We start from the raw sequence: 19036 nt of genomic DNA, 5'->3' as shown, positions 1-19036 counted from the left end.
TTGTATTGTTTAGCTTTTTTTTATAAACGATCACAAATCGGACGATCCAATTTATGTTTTTAAAAATTAAAAAATTTTGATATTAAAATTGGACTATCCAATTTTTGTTTTCAAAATAAAAAAATTAAAAGTACAAATCGGACCCTCCGATTTGTGGTTTATTTTTCTTGTTCAAATAAATTAGAAGGTCTGATTTGATTAATATCAATTAAAAAAATAACATCATATCAAAGAGAAACATCTAATTCTTCAATAACAAGGTATTATACATATATTTAATCAATATAAAAAAAAATAGAAAACAAGTGTGAGATGAAACTTAGAAAGTGACTCTTGGATCCTTATTGGGCCATATGCCTCTTTTGGGGCTAATGGGCCTATCTCATTGCCATAACAACAATTACAAAGGATAATAATATCAATTGTTTGATATTTTAACTAAGTTAAGTTAGTCGATTAGTTAGCAGGCCTAAAAAAAATTATAAAGGATAATATTGTTGGATAATAAAAATAATATATATACGTGACCTTAAAAATAATATATATACACTAAAAATTAAGTATTAAATTAGTCACTATATATTTATATATTTATATTTTATTGGTGACTTTTTTTGCATACATGTAGTATTGTTAATTTTCTAATTCACTTTTTATTTTATAATTGAATTATCTTCTAAAAGCAAGTGAATAACTAAAAATGGGCACTAATAAAATCCGAAGAGCATATTTTAATTTTCAGAAGCTAATTTGTCGTCAGATTTTAGATACTAAAGTTAATATTATACTTAAATCTTTCTATTAAAATAAAACATATATGTACTCAAATAGCAATATTATTGTTCCAAAAATCATAATCAACTAACCATATACAGCTTTTTTCCGCGTATCACCCCAAATTTAAGGGGACATAAATAGGCCTACCACTACACTAGCTATCAACCAAATCAATCATATTCATGCAAAATTCAAAAATTATTTCTTCTTGTCAAATGCTTGATGCTTGATGCTTTGTTCATACTTGTGTCATAATCAACCTAGAAACAACAATTAATATACGGTATGAATACTGGAAAAAGACACACACGTTAATAAGCTGTTTATGTCAATTATATATATTCTACTACATATTATATAGTCCACTAAATTAATAAACAAATATGGTAGTGGGAGTTCGGTGCTAATAAGTGTCACATTCAAAAATGTAATCATGGAATTTGATCCCTTCTTTTTCATTATTTGTACACCACAATACAGCTGTTCACCTAACACTAGCCAGATATGACATGGTGACATACAAATATAAGTTGGAAAATTTTGAAAAAAAAAATAATAAATAATAATTCCTCCTATCTAACTCTTACACACGTTCTCCACTTGCTTGCTCATCCTCCTATTTCCAATATTGTATTTTATTTAATATAAAATCACTTTTAAAATTTAATTTACAATATAAGATTTAATTGTCATACACTATGAATTCGCACATACACATTTAGCTAATTTATATTTGTATGAATAAGATAGTTCTTACAAATATATATAACAAATTAGACAATGTGTTAATATTTTTGGTATTATATGACACTAATTGTCTTCAACACAAATTTTATGGTTTCCTATAACATCAGAAAATGATCTCATGTAGGGAATAATAGGAATGATCTTCTAAAAGTTATTGATAATAACAACCTCGTTACAACATGTTTGCTCGTTAATCTTTGATGCAGTGGCAGCATTACAACTTACATAAACATATAATAATAAATAATAAATCAGATACAACAGTACAAAGGAATAGTAGTAATATTAGGAAAATTAATAACATGAAAAAAAAAAAAAAGAAAAGAGAAAAGCCCTTCAAATTTGAACTCATTGTGTAATTAACAGATGAGAAAGCAACACATTAAAACTACTAAACTTGAGTAGTTTTTTGTGCCTGGAATTTAAACTTCAATTTCAGTTTCTTGATTTGGACTTAACGACCCTTTGGATTCATGATCTGAGAGAAAACAGCACTTGGTGTTAATCCATCAGAGTCTTCACTTGCTAAGCTTCTACCACCAATGCTCATGCTCATGCCACTGCTTCTTGAATCAGTATTGCCATCATACATTGGCAATGCATCAGAGTCCTTCTTCCCTTTAGGATCTGCGCATAGCGGCTCCTCCTCGTTGAGTATTCCGGCGAATCCCTTGCCACTCTCCTCGGCGCTTTCTTGCAGCTGCAAAGCAAACTCGAGGTTCCACAAGACATCGCCCATGGATGGCCGCTCGATACCTTGGTCGGCCACACACTTCATCGCAGTCTCGGCAAACTTCTTGAAGCATTCAAAAGCTATCTTGCCCTTGAGGTAAGGATCCACAATTTGGTCAAGATTGCCTTTTCTGTAGCAGTGAGCCGCCCACTCGGCTAGACTCACTTGCTCCTTGGCAAGGGTCGGATTTAGAGCCGGACGAGCACAGAGTATCTCAAAGAGAACCACCCCAAATGAGTAAACATCGGATTTGTCAGTGAGTTGCTGCCTCCTGAAGTATTCTGGATCCAAGTATCCGAAACTACCCTTTACGACAGTGCTTACGTGTGTGTTATCCAATGTTGGGCCGGTTTTTGACAAGCCGAAATCAGAGACCTTGGCCACCCACTTCTCATCAAGTAAGATGTTTGTTGTCTTCACATCACGGTGGATGATAGTGTGTTTGGCACCAGTGTGAAGATAGTGTAAACCCCGAGCAGCTCCAATGCATATCTCAAGCCTTTGTTTCCAAGGCAATGGAGGTTTCTGTGTCTTGTATAGATGCTCCCTGAGTGTTCCATGGGCCATGTAATCATAGACAAGAATCATTTCAGTGTTTTCTTCACAATAACCAATCAATGAGACAAGGTGGCGGTGGCGGAGTTTAGAGAGCATTTCAATCTCGGTTTGGAACTCGTGCACTCCTTGCTCAGACAATGGATTCCCACGCTTGATTGCTACTTTGGTTGACCCGCCATCGATTTCACCTTTGTAAACCTTACCAAATCCTCCCACACCAAGAAGCAAAGCCTCATCAAAGTTGTTCGTGGCGGCCTTGATTTCAGCAAATGAGAAGTGACGACAAAGGTTCGATGGCAGAGAGGACGCATAACTTCCTGTTGTGTTGGTCTTGGCCGAAGCTGCAGAGTGCGAATTGCCGTACAGAGAAAGTGGAAGCCATCCGGATGGCCCTTCACTTGAACTAGGCTCCTTTCCTTGCCTGCGACGACGGGATACAATGAAAGCAAATAATCCAATGACAAGTGCTACAACAATTCCTCCAGCAACACCTCCTGCAATTATTCCTGTATGATTCTTCGATGTAGCATGATGACTCCTAACCAAAGCGAGGTCAATGTTGTCTTGCAGTGGAGGAGGAATAGGATTTGTCCCAGCCAGATTACCATTAGCATCACTAATTTTGAATATCTCCACTCCATTCAAGATTGCATCATAATAGTTGGGCTTCATAGTTTTATCAGGATGTAATGAAAGCCACAGATCTTGGCGTGGCTCTCCATTGGGAACAAACACAGCGTAATCTTTATGAATTGCAACTCCATTTGTATATGAAGTTCCGTATTCTGCTTGTGCCATCGCAATAACATCAGCCGCGGGATCAGCAGTTTGATTATTGAGGAATATATCAAATACTCTCTGATTGACCTTGTTTATAACTGATGTTCCCTCACAAAAATGGAGTCTCACAAGATACGTAAACCCAGAGTCAATAGAGAAAACCCAAGTCAAGTTGTATTGAATGGTGATGTTCGGAGTTGGCCCCATTGATCTGGCTGTACTGTAGACATCAAGTGGAGCAATATAACTTGGTGTGCCTGGAGGATACCGAATCTTGACCGACGAATCAGCAGGCTCGGTCACACCAAACCCTGCCCCAAATAGGTAGGGCACATCATCAGACCAAGACCTAAACAGACCAGTATCTTGGGAAGGCGAGATATCATTTCCACCCACATTCAACCTATAGAGAGTCTCAAGTGCAGTGCTGTTGTCAACAGTGATAGGAGAATTCATACCCACCATCATGGTAGAACCATCAGTTTCAGTATAAATATCAGGCATGGACACAACCTCAATCCCATTAACAAACGCATAAGCGTTCGACTTGTTGGTCGATGGAGTGAAAGTCACATTCAAGGTATCCCCATCAACATTGATGCAGTACTCCTTCACAATGTAGACATAATTCAGAGCCAGTGTGGTTTGCGCCACACTGAAGTTCCTGAGCAAGGTATAGGACGGCGAAGTCACCGAGAACAGCGCGTCGCTGGCATTGAGTCCATTGTAGGACGCCGAGTAGAAGTACAGCCGGAGGAACTTCCAACCGGACGCCACCGGAAAGGAGTATGTATAAGGCGAATGGAACACCCTGGCATTCATGTATGGCACAGTAGGGACAGCAGGGTCCTGAGTCGCCGCTGGCGAGGTGCTGGTGTTTCCCTTGGATGATGCAAACTTGGAACCAACATCACTATGCCATACCCTTCCATCAGAATCTTTACTAGTTTGAGGACCACCACAGCTCAATAGAATGTTATCTGCAGGCTTATAATTTTGTCCTAGGACAACCTTAGTATCTAAGAATCCTAACAACAACAAGCAAACAAACAATGGAACATAGCAATTGATGCTCCTCATGACCCTTAAGCCTGAAACTAAGACAACCCTTTTTTTTTTCCTTTTTTGTCCCTTCTTGTAGCAATTTCTATTGGATTATGATCTAGCACGCACACCCAGAAGTGGAAATCAAACAAAGACACTAAATTTGCACAAAAGATCTAATTTTTATGGGAAAAGTTCAAGTTTTAACAGCACCCAGATCAGGAAAGGAAAATGGGGGGTTGTGGTTGGAAATGATAAGCTTGAAAACCACAAGATTACAAAGTCAGCAGAGTATGATCCAAGAAAGAGAGAGAGAGAAAAAAAATGGAATTTCGATTACATGAGCTAGGATTAATGAACAGTGGGGTAAACGAATCAGAGGGTGTGAGATAATCAAGAAATGATGGTGTTAATGAAGAGAATTGAATGGGGAAAGAAAAGTGTGGAAAGTTTTGTTTACCTTAAGCCATGAGAAGTGAGAAGAGAGCTTGAAGAGGCAACTCGGTGAGTCAAAACGGAACGATTCCGGGTATATAGGGAAGTTGGATTTGATTTGGAGTTGCGAGTTTTGAGCTGCAGTTGGAATTAGAGCTCAGAGAAAGAGAAAGAGGAAGGGAAAGGGAAAGAAAGGGAAATGAGAAAGAAAAATACATGAAACAGAAAACTGCATTAAATATGGGAACTAAGATTCTTTTTTCCTGAAAATAATTATTTATTTTTATTTTTATTATTTTTATCTTTTGGTGCGGTGAGTGAACAACAAAAGTTTAAATAGTTTGTTTGAGTAATATACAAAGCATGTTATGTGTTTTAATTTCGGGCTTGTAAGAAAATATATGTAATTTATTTGAAAATTAATAGAGAAATAGTCATAGTTAATAAATTGTCTTTTTAAATTTTTTTCTAACAATTTTATAAAAAATAATAAAACAAAAATTTAAGATTTGTCTAATTAATAAAAAAGTGGATCATACATTACTTGATAAAAGGTCTTAAATTTGGACGGAGAGATATTAAAAAAATTATTTTATGCTACAATTTATATTACTACTTGAATGCATGAGAAATAAAAACTAACAAAAGAAAAAAAATCTATTATTATTTATTTATGTTTTGTATTCATATTTTAATTTGATATTTTCATATTGTTACTTTTATTAATAAGCTTAATATTTATGTAATTATTGATCAAAATAAATACTAAAAATATAATAATAATAATAATATAAATTTAAATGCTAATATCCTTTCAAAATTAATATCAATATGATCATTTAACATAATCATTGAATATTACTTGACTTATAAATGCCAAATTAGCATTTTATTATTTATATAGTTATTATAAAATATAATTATTTTTATTGATTTCACACGCATAATTAAATATAATTTTTTTCCTGAACCATTGATTTAATTCCACATTTATGTGTGTGTGTGAACACTAGTGTCTATACAATTGGTTGTTACTGTTGCAAGTTATTCCAGCACTTTCACCACTTACTTCCACTATATTTGACTTTTTGTGGGTATGGTTAGTTGCGACCACCATTTATAATCCTTCTTGGTTCTTGCATATATATTAAATGATACTGATGATAATTAAATACTACTATTAATAATAATAACTAAGATTTAACTAACCTGTGTCTTAAAGATACCTTTTAAAAATATAATAATAATTTTTTTATATTTTTAATATATTCAATACGTTAAAAAAAGAAAAAAAATTACAATAATTTTTATAAAATATTTTTTTTATAATAGACTTAACTTATGTTTTTAAGTTAATAAAACTTCAATAATTAATAACGATAATATTAGAAAGACAAAAAAAATTAAAAATTTATCTTATTTAATATTTATTAATTTTAACAATAATTAATAAATATTAAATAAAATAAATTTTGAATATTTTTAACTAATTTTTTAGTTACTAAATATTTTTAAAATAATAATGTATTTTAATTGTCTGTTAAGCTTAGTTGAATTGAAGTGGTCACCACTCACCACCAACAAATTGAAATGACAATTTTGACCCATGGGATGATTCATGATTGGATGACAAATCAGTTTTTGGATGAACAACTAAAAAGCAGTATCTAAAACAGCGGAGGACATGACATTTGACGCGTTTATGTTTTGTTTTTGTTTATTTAATATCAAACGCGCTTTTCCTGATTCTGCTGAGCCAAACTATAGAGTGTGAAATAAACCAATCATTATCATGATTTAAACATAGGCAAATGCTATAGTGTAGAATGAGCTTCTCTATGCCTATATTTTCCACCAATGACCAAAAATTGATTATAGAAATTTGGAATATGCAATGTCAATATGGTCATTAGAGTTTTACTTAGAAATTTGGAATATGCAATGGCAATATGGTCATTAGAGTTTTACTTTTTACTTTTTTATTTTTACCCCCTCTCTAATTGGTTTTGAGGAGAGTATAAGTGTAAAGCATATTGCCTCTCCTAATCCTCAAAATATCAGACGTGCTAGTGATTCTTTATATTTTGTCTTTGTTTCTGATTTTGTGTTATATATTAAAGCCAATTTGAATAAGGGTCCATCCAGTGTAAAGATGGATATGTACAGATTTTTGTCTTTTTGTGGCTGAAAAAACGTGTCATTAAAAGTGTTGTTTAAAGAAAAAGTGTTACCCTTAATCGTTAACTTTGGCTCTGATACCAATTTTTAAAAGTTGATCGATTTTTCCTGTAATTTCTTTTTCGAAATTTCTATTAACTCTTCGTATTTTGCTTCGAATAAGTTTGTAGTTTGTATAGATTCGGTTGGTGGTGCCTTATAATTTGCAATTTCATAATCGAAAGTATTGACCATTTCTACTAATTCTGATTTAATCTTGTTTTAGTTTATAATATTCTTTTTTGCATGGATTATTGTATATAAAATCTTTTATCTGTTTGTCTTTTTCTTTAATATAATTTTTCAAATCCTCAAAAACTTCTTTTATTTCTACACTTTTTGTTGTTTCTAAATATCTTTTTAATTTTTCAACTTCATTCTCTATTTTTTCTTTCAACAGCTTTAATTCTTTTAAGTCATAGTATGGTTTTCCAAGCATTTATAAATTTTTTAAGTTTAGCTCCAACTTGTTTATATTTGTTCTTATTTCTATCCTTTTTATTATAAGGTCATTAATTTCGAACTGAAGATTATTTAATTCCCTTTTATATTCCTTTATTTTACTTTTTAATTTTTTCGCCCTTTTTCTTTTTATTTTGTTTTCTGGTCTTTCAATCTTTGTATGCTTCATTATTTATCTTAGAATTTCTGCAAATTCTATCATCGATTCATCACTATTTTCTAGAGATTCTATTAATTTTTCTAACTCTTCAACTTCTCTTTTTAACTTGTCATAAATTATTTTTAGAGCTTCAAATGCTCTTTGATTTATTTCAGAAAACTGTAAATAATTCAACCGATTTTCTCTTTCAAAGAGCTCTTGTTTCTTGTCTTGATAAGTTACATATATTTTTTCTTTATTTATTGTCATAATTTAATATTTAGGGTTTCATTTAATTTTTCGACCTTTTTTGTTAATTCTTTTATTTCAGAATTTTCTTCTTTAATCTTTAACTTGGATAAACTTAAAGGGCTATTAATTTTAGATTCTCTTATTAGAAAATTCGATGAAACTAATTTTTCTGATGGTTCTTTTAATAATAGAACTGAGTTTTCAATAGCTTTATATTTTGGTATTTCTGTTTTTACAATTTTCTGAAATAATTCATCAACATAAATTCTTTCTTTGTTTTTAAATATTATTCTATGATGGCTGTTTGTTAAAGCATAATTTATTGCATATGTAATTGAAAAAGGTTCATCGTCTTGTTCCATTAGATTCTTTCTATGAAATTTATAAGCTAAACTTATAGATCTTCCAAGGTTTTCAGTTGATAAAGGTATAGCATATCCAAGATGGGCATTGAATTTAACATTTACATTTGCCAAGTTTCCATGAACAATTCCAATTATTTGGTCTATTGGGTCATCAGTAATTCTTTTGTCACAGATTGCTAAGCTTATTGGTGAATTAATTCCTTTCATATATGTAGATTTGATTAAGACTTGTATAGTACTAATATGAATCCATCCAATTTTAGATCTTTTTTGTTGATCCTTAATTTTCTCAATCTGTTTACTCAATTCTTCATCATTTATCAAAGCTATTTCAAGTTCTCCATTGGCGGATTTTATCTTTATAGGGGCTTCAAGTTGAATTTTTCCATAGTATATTATATTTTTTCTATTAAAAACTTCTTTTAAAAGATTTTGTTTATTAAAATTTTCATTTGATTTGAGATTTAATTCTGTTTTTAGAACAGCCTATTTTTCATTATCTAATAAAGCAGTTAATCTATAATAATCAGATTCTTCTGTTAATTCTAAACTTTCTAAATAATTCATAACTAAGAGATTAGGATAAAGGCGTACCTTTCTGGAGAAAAACTTCCTTTATTTAGAATATTTTACATAAGATGTTTTTATCTCCAGAGGGGAGATTGTAGATACTAACTCCAGAGGGGAGTTTAGAATTGGTTTTTCCTAAGGGAATTCTTCTTTAAACTATAGAATCGCCTCGGCAGCTTCCTCTTTGCTCTCCTAGCATATGAGTACTCTTAGCCTCCTGCTTTCTATGGTTTGATGCCTTCTATAATTGCCTAAGCAACCTATTTATAATGGTTGGGTCTGATGAACAATTCCCATCCTTACCCTTCTTATGACGTCATTGCTTACGTCATTGTTTATTATCTTGCACCAGCTACATTGTTGGTGCTCTATGACCTAAGCGCTTACGTCACTATGCAATAATGTTGAGAGATGCTTCAGATGTGCTGTCCTCCTCTTTCATCATGTGACCTTCAGATGTGTTGTCTTCTTCCTTTATCATGTGGGTTGATTCCGTTTTATTATTGCTTTCTTCAGATAACTCTGAGACACATAGCTGGCACTTGTGGTCTTCTCTGCCTTTTATCAAATAGTAGAGATTCCTCTTTATCCCTTCGGGGAGCTTTTCTAAGAGTCCAGATAAGTTGTAGAATGCTGATTCAAATTCCACTAAGAGTCTCATCTCTCTTTCTTCAATTTCATTCCTTTATTGGACACAAGCAAAGTATTTCTGCTTTTATAATTGATTCTTGTGTGAGATTCCCTTGTTATCTTTTGAGTTCTTTCGAAGACCCTTGCTAGTGTGCTGGCTAGTCTTCCTTCATGACTGTAGATTGTTAAATCTTGAACTTGATCAATTGGTTGAAAATTTCCTGGGAAGACGGACATGAAGATCACTTGATGTGCTGGAACCAAGCATTCTTCTTCTTCATTAAAAATAGGTTGACTATTCGTAAATTTTAGGGATATATCCCTTGGATTTACGTTGTCAATCATATTTTTAAATCTTTTTACTGCATCAATAAATCCTGCAGGAAACTCACTAATAATTTTCAAATCATTAAAAATTAAGATTGTATCAATTAATCCATACTGGAAAAACTGATAGGTGTCAGATAGGGAAGCCTCTGGAAATATAACCAGCTTTGTTAGCTGTTCTTTGGCAATAGGATAATATCCCAAGATCGCCCTCTTTTCTGCAGTCCAATTCAAGACTATGTTAAGGGTTTCTCTGAGTTTGCTCTACAAACCCTTTTCTTTTCCTTGATTTCAGCCCTTGTAGGAATGTTTCTTATTATCCCTGTTCTCTGGGTTTGAATTGGAGCTTTATCTGCTCTTTTTAGAGTTTGTTCTAGATGAAGAGCTTCATATTCTCTAAAAGATTCCTTTGCCTCTTCCAGTGTTAAAAACCCTCCTTTATGAATTATCCTTGATTGCTGTGTAAATGGTGCTGCTTTTTCCCAGGCATCATATACTCCTTTCATGGGGCCATTATAAATTACATAATATTTTTTATCTTGGGTGGATTTTTTGATAATTTCAGCAATTGTTTTATTTTCTGGAATTTTTTCCTCACCTGATTTGTCCACCACGCTTAGCTGGCTGAACTCTGATGGTTTTGGTTGTTGTGTTGATTTCATTGCTTCGATGGCCTTCTTGAGGGATTGGATCTGTGTCCTTATTTGCTGACAATGCTTGCATTTTTCGAGTTCTTGTTCGTATTTTTGAATTTCTTGATTTAATGCGTTGTAGACGAACTCCATTCTCTTGTTAATGTATCTGCAATAACATTTTTGTCACCCTTAATATATTCAATTTTTATTGGATATTGTAACAAAAATAATTGCCATCTTACCAATCGTCCATGATTATAATCAACTTTCAAATTATATCGTATGAAACCTGTTAAGTAACTTGAATCTGTCCTTAATGTAAATTCTTTGGGTAGTAAATCAATTTTCCATTTTTTAAGAGATTTAATTGCTGCTAGAGTTTTCCTTTCATGAGTAGTATATCTCTGTTCTGTTGGAGTAAAAGTCCCTGAAATATACCTGCAAAGTAATTCCTTTGGGGGATATTTAGAATCTAGTGATTCTTTTTCTTGTTCCAAACTTTTTATAGCTTTCTTAGCTTTTAGACATCCTGACTAGGTTATGTCTGAAGCATCTGTTTCTACTATTAAGTAGTCATTTTCTTCTGGAATATAAAGTTCTGGAAGTTTTTCACATAATTGTTTAATCCTTTGAATTTGCATACTGTCTTTTTCATCCCATTTCCATTCTTTTTTAGTACTTATTTTTGGAAATAAGCTTTTAGTGTATTCTGTTATATTCTTTAAAAATCCTTGATCAGAAACATAATTTATACATCCTAAAAATCTTTGTAATTGTTTTCTATCTTCTATTTTATTAGGGAATAAATTTACCTTTTCTAGGACATTTGGCTGAAGTTTTAGCTTTCCTTGAGTGGATAGAATTAATCCAAGAAACTCTATTTCTTGTTTTGCTATTCTTGCTTTCTTTTTGCTAAGAACTAGTCCTTTCTCCTTGCATCTTTCTAAAACTATTAATAATTTTTGAAGATGATCTTCTTTATCCTGTTTTGTAAAAATTAGTATATCATCAATGTACACTAAAACAAATTCATTTAACTCTTTTAGATTTTCTTCCATAAATCTTTGATAAATACCTGGAGCTTGTTTTAATCCGAATGGTAATACATTCCATTCGTAGAGTAACACACTTGTTGATTCTTTTGTTGGGCAAGTAAAAGCAGTTAATTTCTTTGTTTCTTCGTCTAAACGAAGTTGCCAATATCCTGATTTTGCATCAAGAGATGAAAACCAAGTCGCTCCTTTTATTTTTTCTAAAATAGAATCTTTTCTTGGAAGTTTATGAGCATCACCAATAGTTGCTTCATTCATCTTCTTATAGTTAATAACCATTCTTCGTTTTCCCCTTTTAATTTCATTATTGTTTTCGACATAAAAGGCTGGAGCTGCATGAGGACTTTTACTTAATCTTATAATTCCTTTTTCCAAAAGATCTCTACATTCTAAAGAGAACTCTTCTCTATCTCTTGCAGAATAAGGAATTTTATTTGGAATATTTATCTCTTTTATAGGATCTTTTAATTTAATGCTTACTAATTCGTTATTTGTATTTTTAATATCTAACGGATTTTCAGCACAAATTTCATCCAAAAGTTCCTCTATCTTTATTTCAAGATTATTTTTTGGAATGTTTATCTGAAAGTATAAATTTAAATAACATGTTTCTAATATAGAAAATATTTTAAATTTTAAGATCTTATCTATAGTAGTAGTTGGTATTTTTATACGTTTTGATTTTTGATTTATTGAAGAATCATGTGGAGCTTTTAAAACTATATATGTTAATTCTTGAATGAATAGATGATATAATTTTAAAAAGTTATTTCCTATGATAAAATCCATTCCAGAATCTAACATATATATAGATGGAACAATGAACCTATAATTTTGAATAAAAATTTCAGTCATCTCTGTTTTTTGGTCAATTTTATGTATTGATTTGTCAGCTATTCTAACTCTTAATGGTTTCTTTAATTTTTTCCAATCAAGTTTTATGTTTGAACTAGCAAAGCATTGTGTTGCTCCACAATCTATAAAAGCATTTATAAATTTTTCTGTTATTTTTATAGTAATAAATGTGGCATTATTACTCAGTCTCTGAGTCTGTTTCTGAGACATATTAAAAAATATAGTCTAGGTTATCATCAGATTCCTCTAAAGGTTCCATAAAACAAGACTTAGCAATTTCTATTTGTTTAGTAAGATCTTTTTTATCCTTCTTTTTCGGACATTCATTTGCATAATGTCCTTCTTCTTGGCAATACCAGCACTTACAGTTTTCTTTTTTATTTGGGCAATAGTCACTTTTTTGCCTTTTGTTTTTATTGTTGTTTCTTGTTCTAAAATACCTCTTTTTTCTCCAGTTTGGATAGTATTTTCTTTTTCTAAATTGATATTTTCTCTTTCTCTGAAAATTTTTATTAAGCCCATATTTTTGGGGTATCTCTTCGTTATCCTGACAGCAGATTCTAATTATATTTGCAAATCTTTTTTGAGTTGCTTCTTGCATACAACGCTCTTTTATTTCCTCTCTTATTGCAGCGGTTGCTCCACCAAAATTATTTTCAATTGTCCCTCTATTTATTTCTCTTATAAATCTTCCCATTATAAATTCATTAGCAGGATATGGAAGTTTTGTTATATACATACTAAGATAATGATTTTTATCTTCTTCTTTTAATTTGTAATAATGTATTCTATATTCACATATATAAGATTCCACATTACATAGATCATATATCTGGATATTAGCTAAATGATTTTTTGCTTCTTGATATTCTTTATTATAGACTTCTTGTTTATGATCTATAATATTTTTTCCAAAAAATTCTTTATATAGAATCATCATTATATATAATATCTTATCATAAGCTGTTATTTTTGTTGCTAAATCTTCTATTATTTAGTTTTCTATTGATGTCATATAATCTCTTATGGTTCCTTTAGTATGAAATCCTATGTAATTCCAAATATCTCTTCCAGACAATTCACTAAGCTTTGGATTAGTAAAAGCTTCTAATAAAAAGGAATTCAACCAATTTTCAAAAATTTCTTTTTCATTCTTTTTACAGTCTAAATCAAGCATTCTTTCTCCTTCCATTTCTTGGATTTTAGGAACGTACTTTGATGGTATTTTTGTATATTTTGAATCTTTATTTATAAACCCTTTTTTAAAAGCATAATTATCAAAACCTGTTTCCCATTTATATTGAGATTGGTTATCTTTAGATGTTCCAACTTCATTTTTTACTTGTATTGGAATTGCTGGTTCTTCGTCACTTGAATAATCTAGGATGTGTTCTTCATTTTCTATATTTTCAGAATTTACTAATTCTTCTTCTATTTGAAATCCTTGTTCCATAATATTATTTTCTTGAGCCATTTTTAATTGTTTAAAAAGCATTGTAACTTCTTCTAACTTTTCTTCAATATTCATAATTTTAGTGGTGGTTTTACTTTTAAATCTGTTATGTTGATTATATTTTGAAATTTTTCTTCTTTGGGATTCTCTTTTTCTTTATTTCTTTGAAATTTTATGGATACTAATATTTCTTCAAGCATATCTACTATAGAATTTAATTGTGGGTTAAAAGTATGATAAAGATGTGGGGAATCATTTCCATGATAACATTTCTTAGAAATTTCGTGTGAAAAATAAGTTTTTTCAGGTTTTTGAAGTCCTTCAATAAAACTTACAGTAAAATAAAGATTTTGAGAAAAATCATTTTGTATTGATTTTAAGAATTCGGTGTCATTACAGTTAACATTAGTTAAAATCATTAATTTTTGGTCTATTAATTTTGATAACTTGATTATTTCTTCTCTTAAATCTTCTAATTTACTTTTTTCCATTAGGTGACGCTTTTCTTTGTGAAGAGTTATGGTTTAAAGTGTGGCTTTAGAAAGTGTAGTGTAGACAAATCTTTAAATCTGTACCAACTTTGATCTGTATACTAAAATTCTCCTTTGAATAAATATCTTAATTAAATTTTGTTTAAAAAAATATTTAAATAATAAATATTTATATTTAATTTTTTAATTTTAAAAGTATTTATTTTAAAAAAAATATGATAAAAAAATTTATTATGAGAAAAGTCATTTTTTTATTTATTCATAGCATTTAAATAATATTTTAGAAAGCTATAATTTGATTTTGAAAATTGTATCCGATATTAATATTACTACTTTTTATAAATAAAAAATTCAAAAAAATAACTTTTAAAATTTTTTAAACGGACCTAAGTTTCTTTCCTTGGAATAAGCATGACAATATGACATTACCTTGTTTGCTGCATGGAAAAGCAAAGCATGTTTTAACCATTAGTTGACATAAAAAATATGCAAGTGGCCAAGGAAAAATAGTAATTGAATTGCTAAGCTTTTGATTAATTGATTATTTGTTCTATGTTCGAGTGAAACAATCCATAAGGACACTGACAAGTGACAACTTAATTCAGTGACCACTAGCTGACTCTTGGTATCTTTACTCTTTAGACAGATATATAATCTTAGAGTGACTGCCAAATAGCAAATCTAAGGTTATGAAATTACCAAATTGACTGCTAAGAAATTGAAAATAGCAAACAATATGATTAAGACTAATTATTCACTGACCTTTCAGTTTATTGTGGTTCATCTGCATGGTACTACTGGTGTCCGTGGTGCCATTTAGTTTGGTTTTGGTAGGAAAAACAACCTGATCCAATCGTACAGAATTCAATTGGTTCGGTTTTTTTGTCTGAAGCCAACCAAACCGAACCGTATTGAAATGGATTGGTTTGGTTTTTTGGTTTTTAAACTAGTTAAAAAACCAACCTATCCTAGTCATAATCCGTTTACTAAAAAGGTTCTATCTTATTTAAACCAGTAATATGCACTAAAATACCAAAACAAGTTTAATTTCACAAATTCACACACTAAAGTCATACAACACAATAACTAACATAATTGAAAGTTCAACAAATCATCATAGGTCAACAACAAGAAAGCAAATATCATCAATTTGTGTTGAAAGTCAACTACAGTGTAGCAAATACAATGTCACTTGCATTACAAAAATAAAAGCATTGTCATTGATTAAACCTGCATCAGAAATGGAAGAGCAGAGCAAACTAGGCACTTAGGCAGTGTCTGTTGCTGGTTGAGTCACCCCAAACTTCACCAATAGTTTATTCAATGCCTCTGGGGAGCAAACTTCATACTTGACGTTTCCAGAAGGTGAGAGGAAAACCTCTGCTAATTCTATCTTCTCTGAGGTCAAGCTTGTGCTGTCCATAGTCTTGCTTAATACCTTCAATGCAAGTTGCACGGCTTCTTCCCTCGTAATGTCATCCTTGTAGTCCTGTTTCAGTATTGACTGAGCCGCCTGGTTGTTTGCACCAATAGCTCCTGCTTTCCAACCGCCATAGTTTCCACTAGGATCACTCATGTAGAGTTGAAAGCCAAAGTTTTTGTCCCAACCTGCAAACAGGAATGAGACCCCAAATGGTCGAAGACCACCGAATTGGGTGTATCCTTGCTTAGTATCACAAAGAGACTGAACCAACTGTTCAACAGGCATGGGCTCTTGGTAGGCATATGTGTAGCGTTGTGCTTGGACCCTAGCTGTATTGATGAGGATGTTGGCATCCGACATTATCCCGGCAACAGCACATGCAACATGATCATCAATCTTGTACATTTTCTCAGTGGATGAAGAGGTTTGCAGCAGCTTGGATGTTACCTTCTTTTTGCCAACCAACACAACACCATCTTTTGATAAGATCCCTATGGCAGAACCAGCATTTCCAATAGCCTCCATTGCATACTCCACTTGATAAAGACGTCCTTCAGGGGAGAAGATTGTTGTACGGCTATCATATCTTCGCGACATTTTGATTCCCTGACTTCTAGTTTAAAGGAAACACTAAAGAAGAGAGGAATCAATAATGTATTTCTTAGTAACAGAAAAATAAAAAATCAAAAGATCTAAGCTTTTGATACTTTTCTCTATGCAAACCTATAAGATCTGCTAAAAGCAAAGACTACACAAAGATAGCAAACCATATGCAAAACATGAGTGCAGTGACAATGAACTGAATACCAATTTTTATTATGATGAAGCATTAATAAAATATCAAGGTTTTTGAAAGAGAAAAAAATTACAAGGGGTATTTTTATCCAATCAACATTACTACAGACAAGTGTTCCATTGACATTAAAAGAGAACCCTGAAATCTTGAAATTTTAGAGTATAGGTATGTATTTTAGTGAAGGACTCTACCCAAGATAAATGTGATCTATGTTAGAACAGTCGTTCAAGCTTCCCTCAACCAGAAACTAACTTCCCGCCATTTCCATTCTCCCTAACTATAAAATAACATTATTAAAAATTGAATATATAATTTCAAATACTTCAAATTTGAGACAAATTTAAGACAAAAAATACTTCAAATTTGGATGATTGCACCTACTAACCAAAATCATAAAAGTTTAATGAATTAGGGGGATAATAACTATAACCGAAAGAAGAGTTGTTTACTTAAACGGCTCAAATTATAAACGTGAATGATCTTCAGGAATAAGTTTTGAGTATTTGTTTTCAAATCAGCATTTGTTTTTTTGTTTTAGAGACACAAAGTACCATGAACGATGTTTTCTTTGTATGCAGATAGCCGAAGCAAAGAGAGCGTCAATTAATCAGCAAAGAAAAATCGAAGAGCTTGAAGCGCAATTGAATGAGGCAGAGGATGTTATAACAGATCTTAGGATAGAGTTGAAACAAATATACCATGAGTTGGAGAAGACAAATAATAGTCAGAAAATTAATAATAATCAACTCTATTAACTTGGAACAAAAACAGATCCCTGTTTACTCAAAACAAAAACACAGGCCCTTGCTAATTCAGAAAATTAACAACAATCAACTCTATTAACCCAGAAAATTAACAGAGAGCAGAGAGCAGGTGCTGACCCAAAAAAAAGAGAGCGCATGAAAAAAATAAAAAAAAACGAAGAACAGAGAGCAGTGAGCAGGTGCTGACCTTTGGCAACCAAACTAAGATGACGACGCGAGCAGAAGACAGGCGAAGACGACAGTGAGTGAGATGAAGATGAAGCTGTTCGGCGAAGGGGCTAGGGCTTAGTGTGTGAAGGCTTCCATGGTTTGAAGAGGAGAAAGTGAAGGACTGAGCTGCTTTTTTCTTTATTTCAACCCTAAGCATACACGACACCGTTTATTTGTTTGACTGAAGGTTGCCCTTTCTTTTGAATTCATTGTTCTTTTTTTTGTGAATTTTTGATAAATTTAATAAGTAAAATTTACAAATTTGTAAAGTTGGTTCAGTGGCCAAGGGCTTTTTGCACAAACTTAAGGTCCTTGGTTCAACTCCCATATATAACATTTTTAAACATATATATAATACATATTATGAAGGGTGCGGGTAGGGTTGAGGCTCAACCCGCACCCTACCCGCTCCGCGCTCAACCCTACCCGCAGCGGATCGGGTTGGCAACCCTATCCGACCAGGTTGGGTACCCGCGGATAGGGTCCATGCTGCCAGGCCTACTCATGGGGGAGTGACAGGGGACATTTCTGTTCCAAAAATTGAAACGGCGCCGTTTTGGGAGAGAGGTATTCTTTTAGAATTCGAACCGGTGACCCTCTAAAACCGGGCTGGTCCGGTTCGGTTCTCCTCCTCTTTCTTATTATTTTATTTAAAAATTTATATAAGTAAAAAGTTATTTGATAAACAAGTAAAACACTTTTTTAAAACCAATAAAGAATTTTTAAGAAACTAGCATGATTTTTTACTGTTATAATATTATTTTTGTATATATAATTATTTATAAGTTCTTATGTTATTTTCATAATTAAATAATATTAACACTTAAAAAATAATATAAACTGTTATATGAGTTTAATTTTGGATGCATTAAAATATTTTTAATTTTGTCTTTTTTATTCTACAAAATGATTTGAGACAATATCAAAATTGAGAATAAAAAGACAATCTTAATTTTTAAACAATGATTAAGATATGGTGGAATCTTATTGTTAGGATTTTGTTTTCTTAATCTTTCAGACAGAATGGCTGAATTTATTTGATAATATTGCTTGCATTATCAAATAATTATGGTAGTTGATTTTATTGTACATATAATATTATTCATCAAATAATTATGAGGTTAGAATAAGAGGAGTGCTACACATACAAGTTTTTTTGACTTACAAGTCTTACAAGTTACTAGGCCTTTTAATGCGTTATTCAACGTTTCCTGTTTTTAAAGCGCTACACTCAGAACGGTTCTTCTTCTTCTTCTTCCTCTTCCTCTTCCTCTTCTTCTTCTTCTTCTTTTTCGTTTTTTTTTTTCGATTTTCATGGTTT

At 31.8% G+C, this 19036-nt stretch overlaps 2 protein-coding genes across 2 annotated transcripts; both read right to left on the bottom strand.

The window, feature by feature from the left end:
* Positions 1-1652: 1652 nt before the first annotated feature.
* Positions 1653-5311, bottom strand: LOC112797239 (receptor-like protein kinase FERONIA). The gene has a single exon (XM_025840060.3). The coding sequence runs from the start codon at positions 4673-4675 to the stop codon at positions 1979-1981; it is 2697 nt and encodes an 898-aa protein (XP_025695845.1). The 5' UTR covers positions 4676-5311; the 3' UTR covers positions 1653-1978.
* A 10328-nt stretch (positions 5312-15639) lies between these two features.
* Positions 15640-17930, bottom strand: LOC112797238 (proteasome subunit alpha type-4). Its single transcript, XM_025840059.2, has 2 exons — positions 17693-17930; positions 15640-16575 (listed from the first exon to the last, which is right to left on the bottom strand). The coding sequence occupies exon 2, from the start codon at positions 16540-16542 to the stop codon at positions 15790-15792; it is 753 nt and encodes a 250-aa protein (XP_025695844.1). The 5' UTR covers positions 16543-16575; positions 17693-17930; the 3' UTR covers positions 15640-15789.
* Between the last annotated feature and the right edge of the window lie 1106 nt (positions 17931-19036).

Source organism: Arachis hypogaea, chromosome 4 (genome assembly GCF_003086295.3).
Source record: "Arachis hypogaea cultivar Tifrunner chromosome 4, arahy.Tifrunner.gnm2.J5K5, whole genome shotgun sequence".
NCBI lineage: Eukaryota > Viridiplantae > Streptophyta > Magnoliopsida > Fabales > Fabaceae > Arachis > Arachis hypogaea.
The sequence above is the reverse complement of the archived record's forward strand: the minus strand, read 5'-3'. Positions and strand labels throughout refer to the sequence as shown.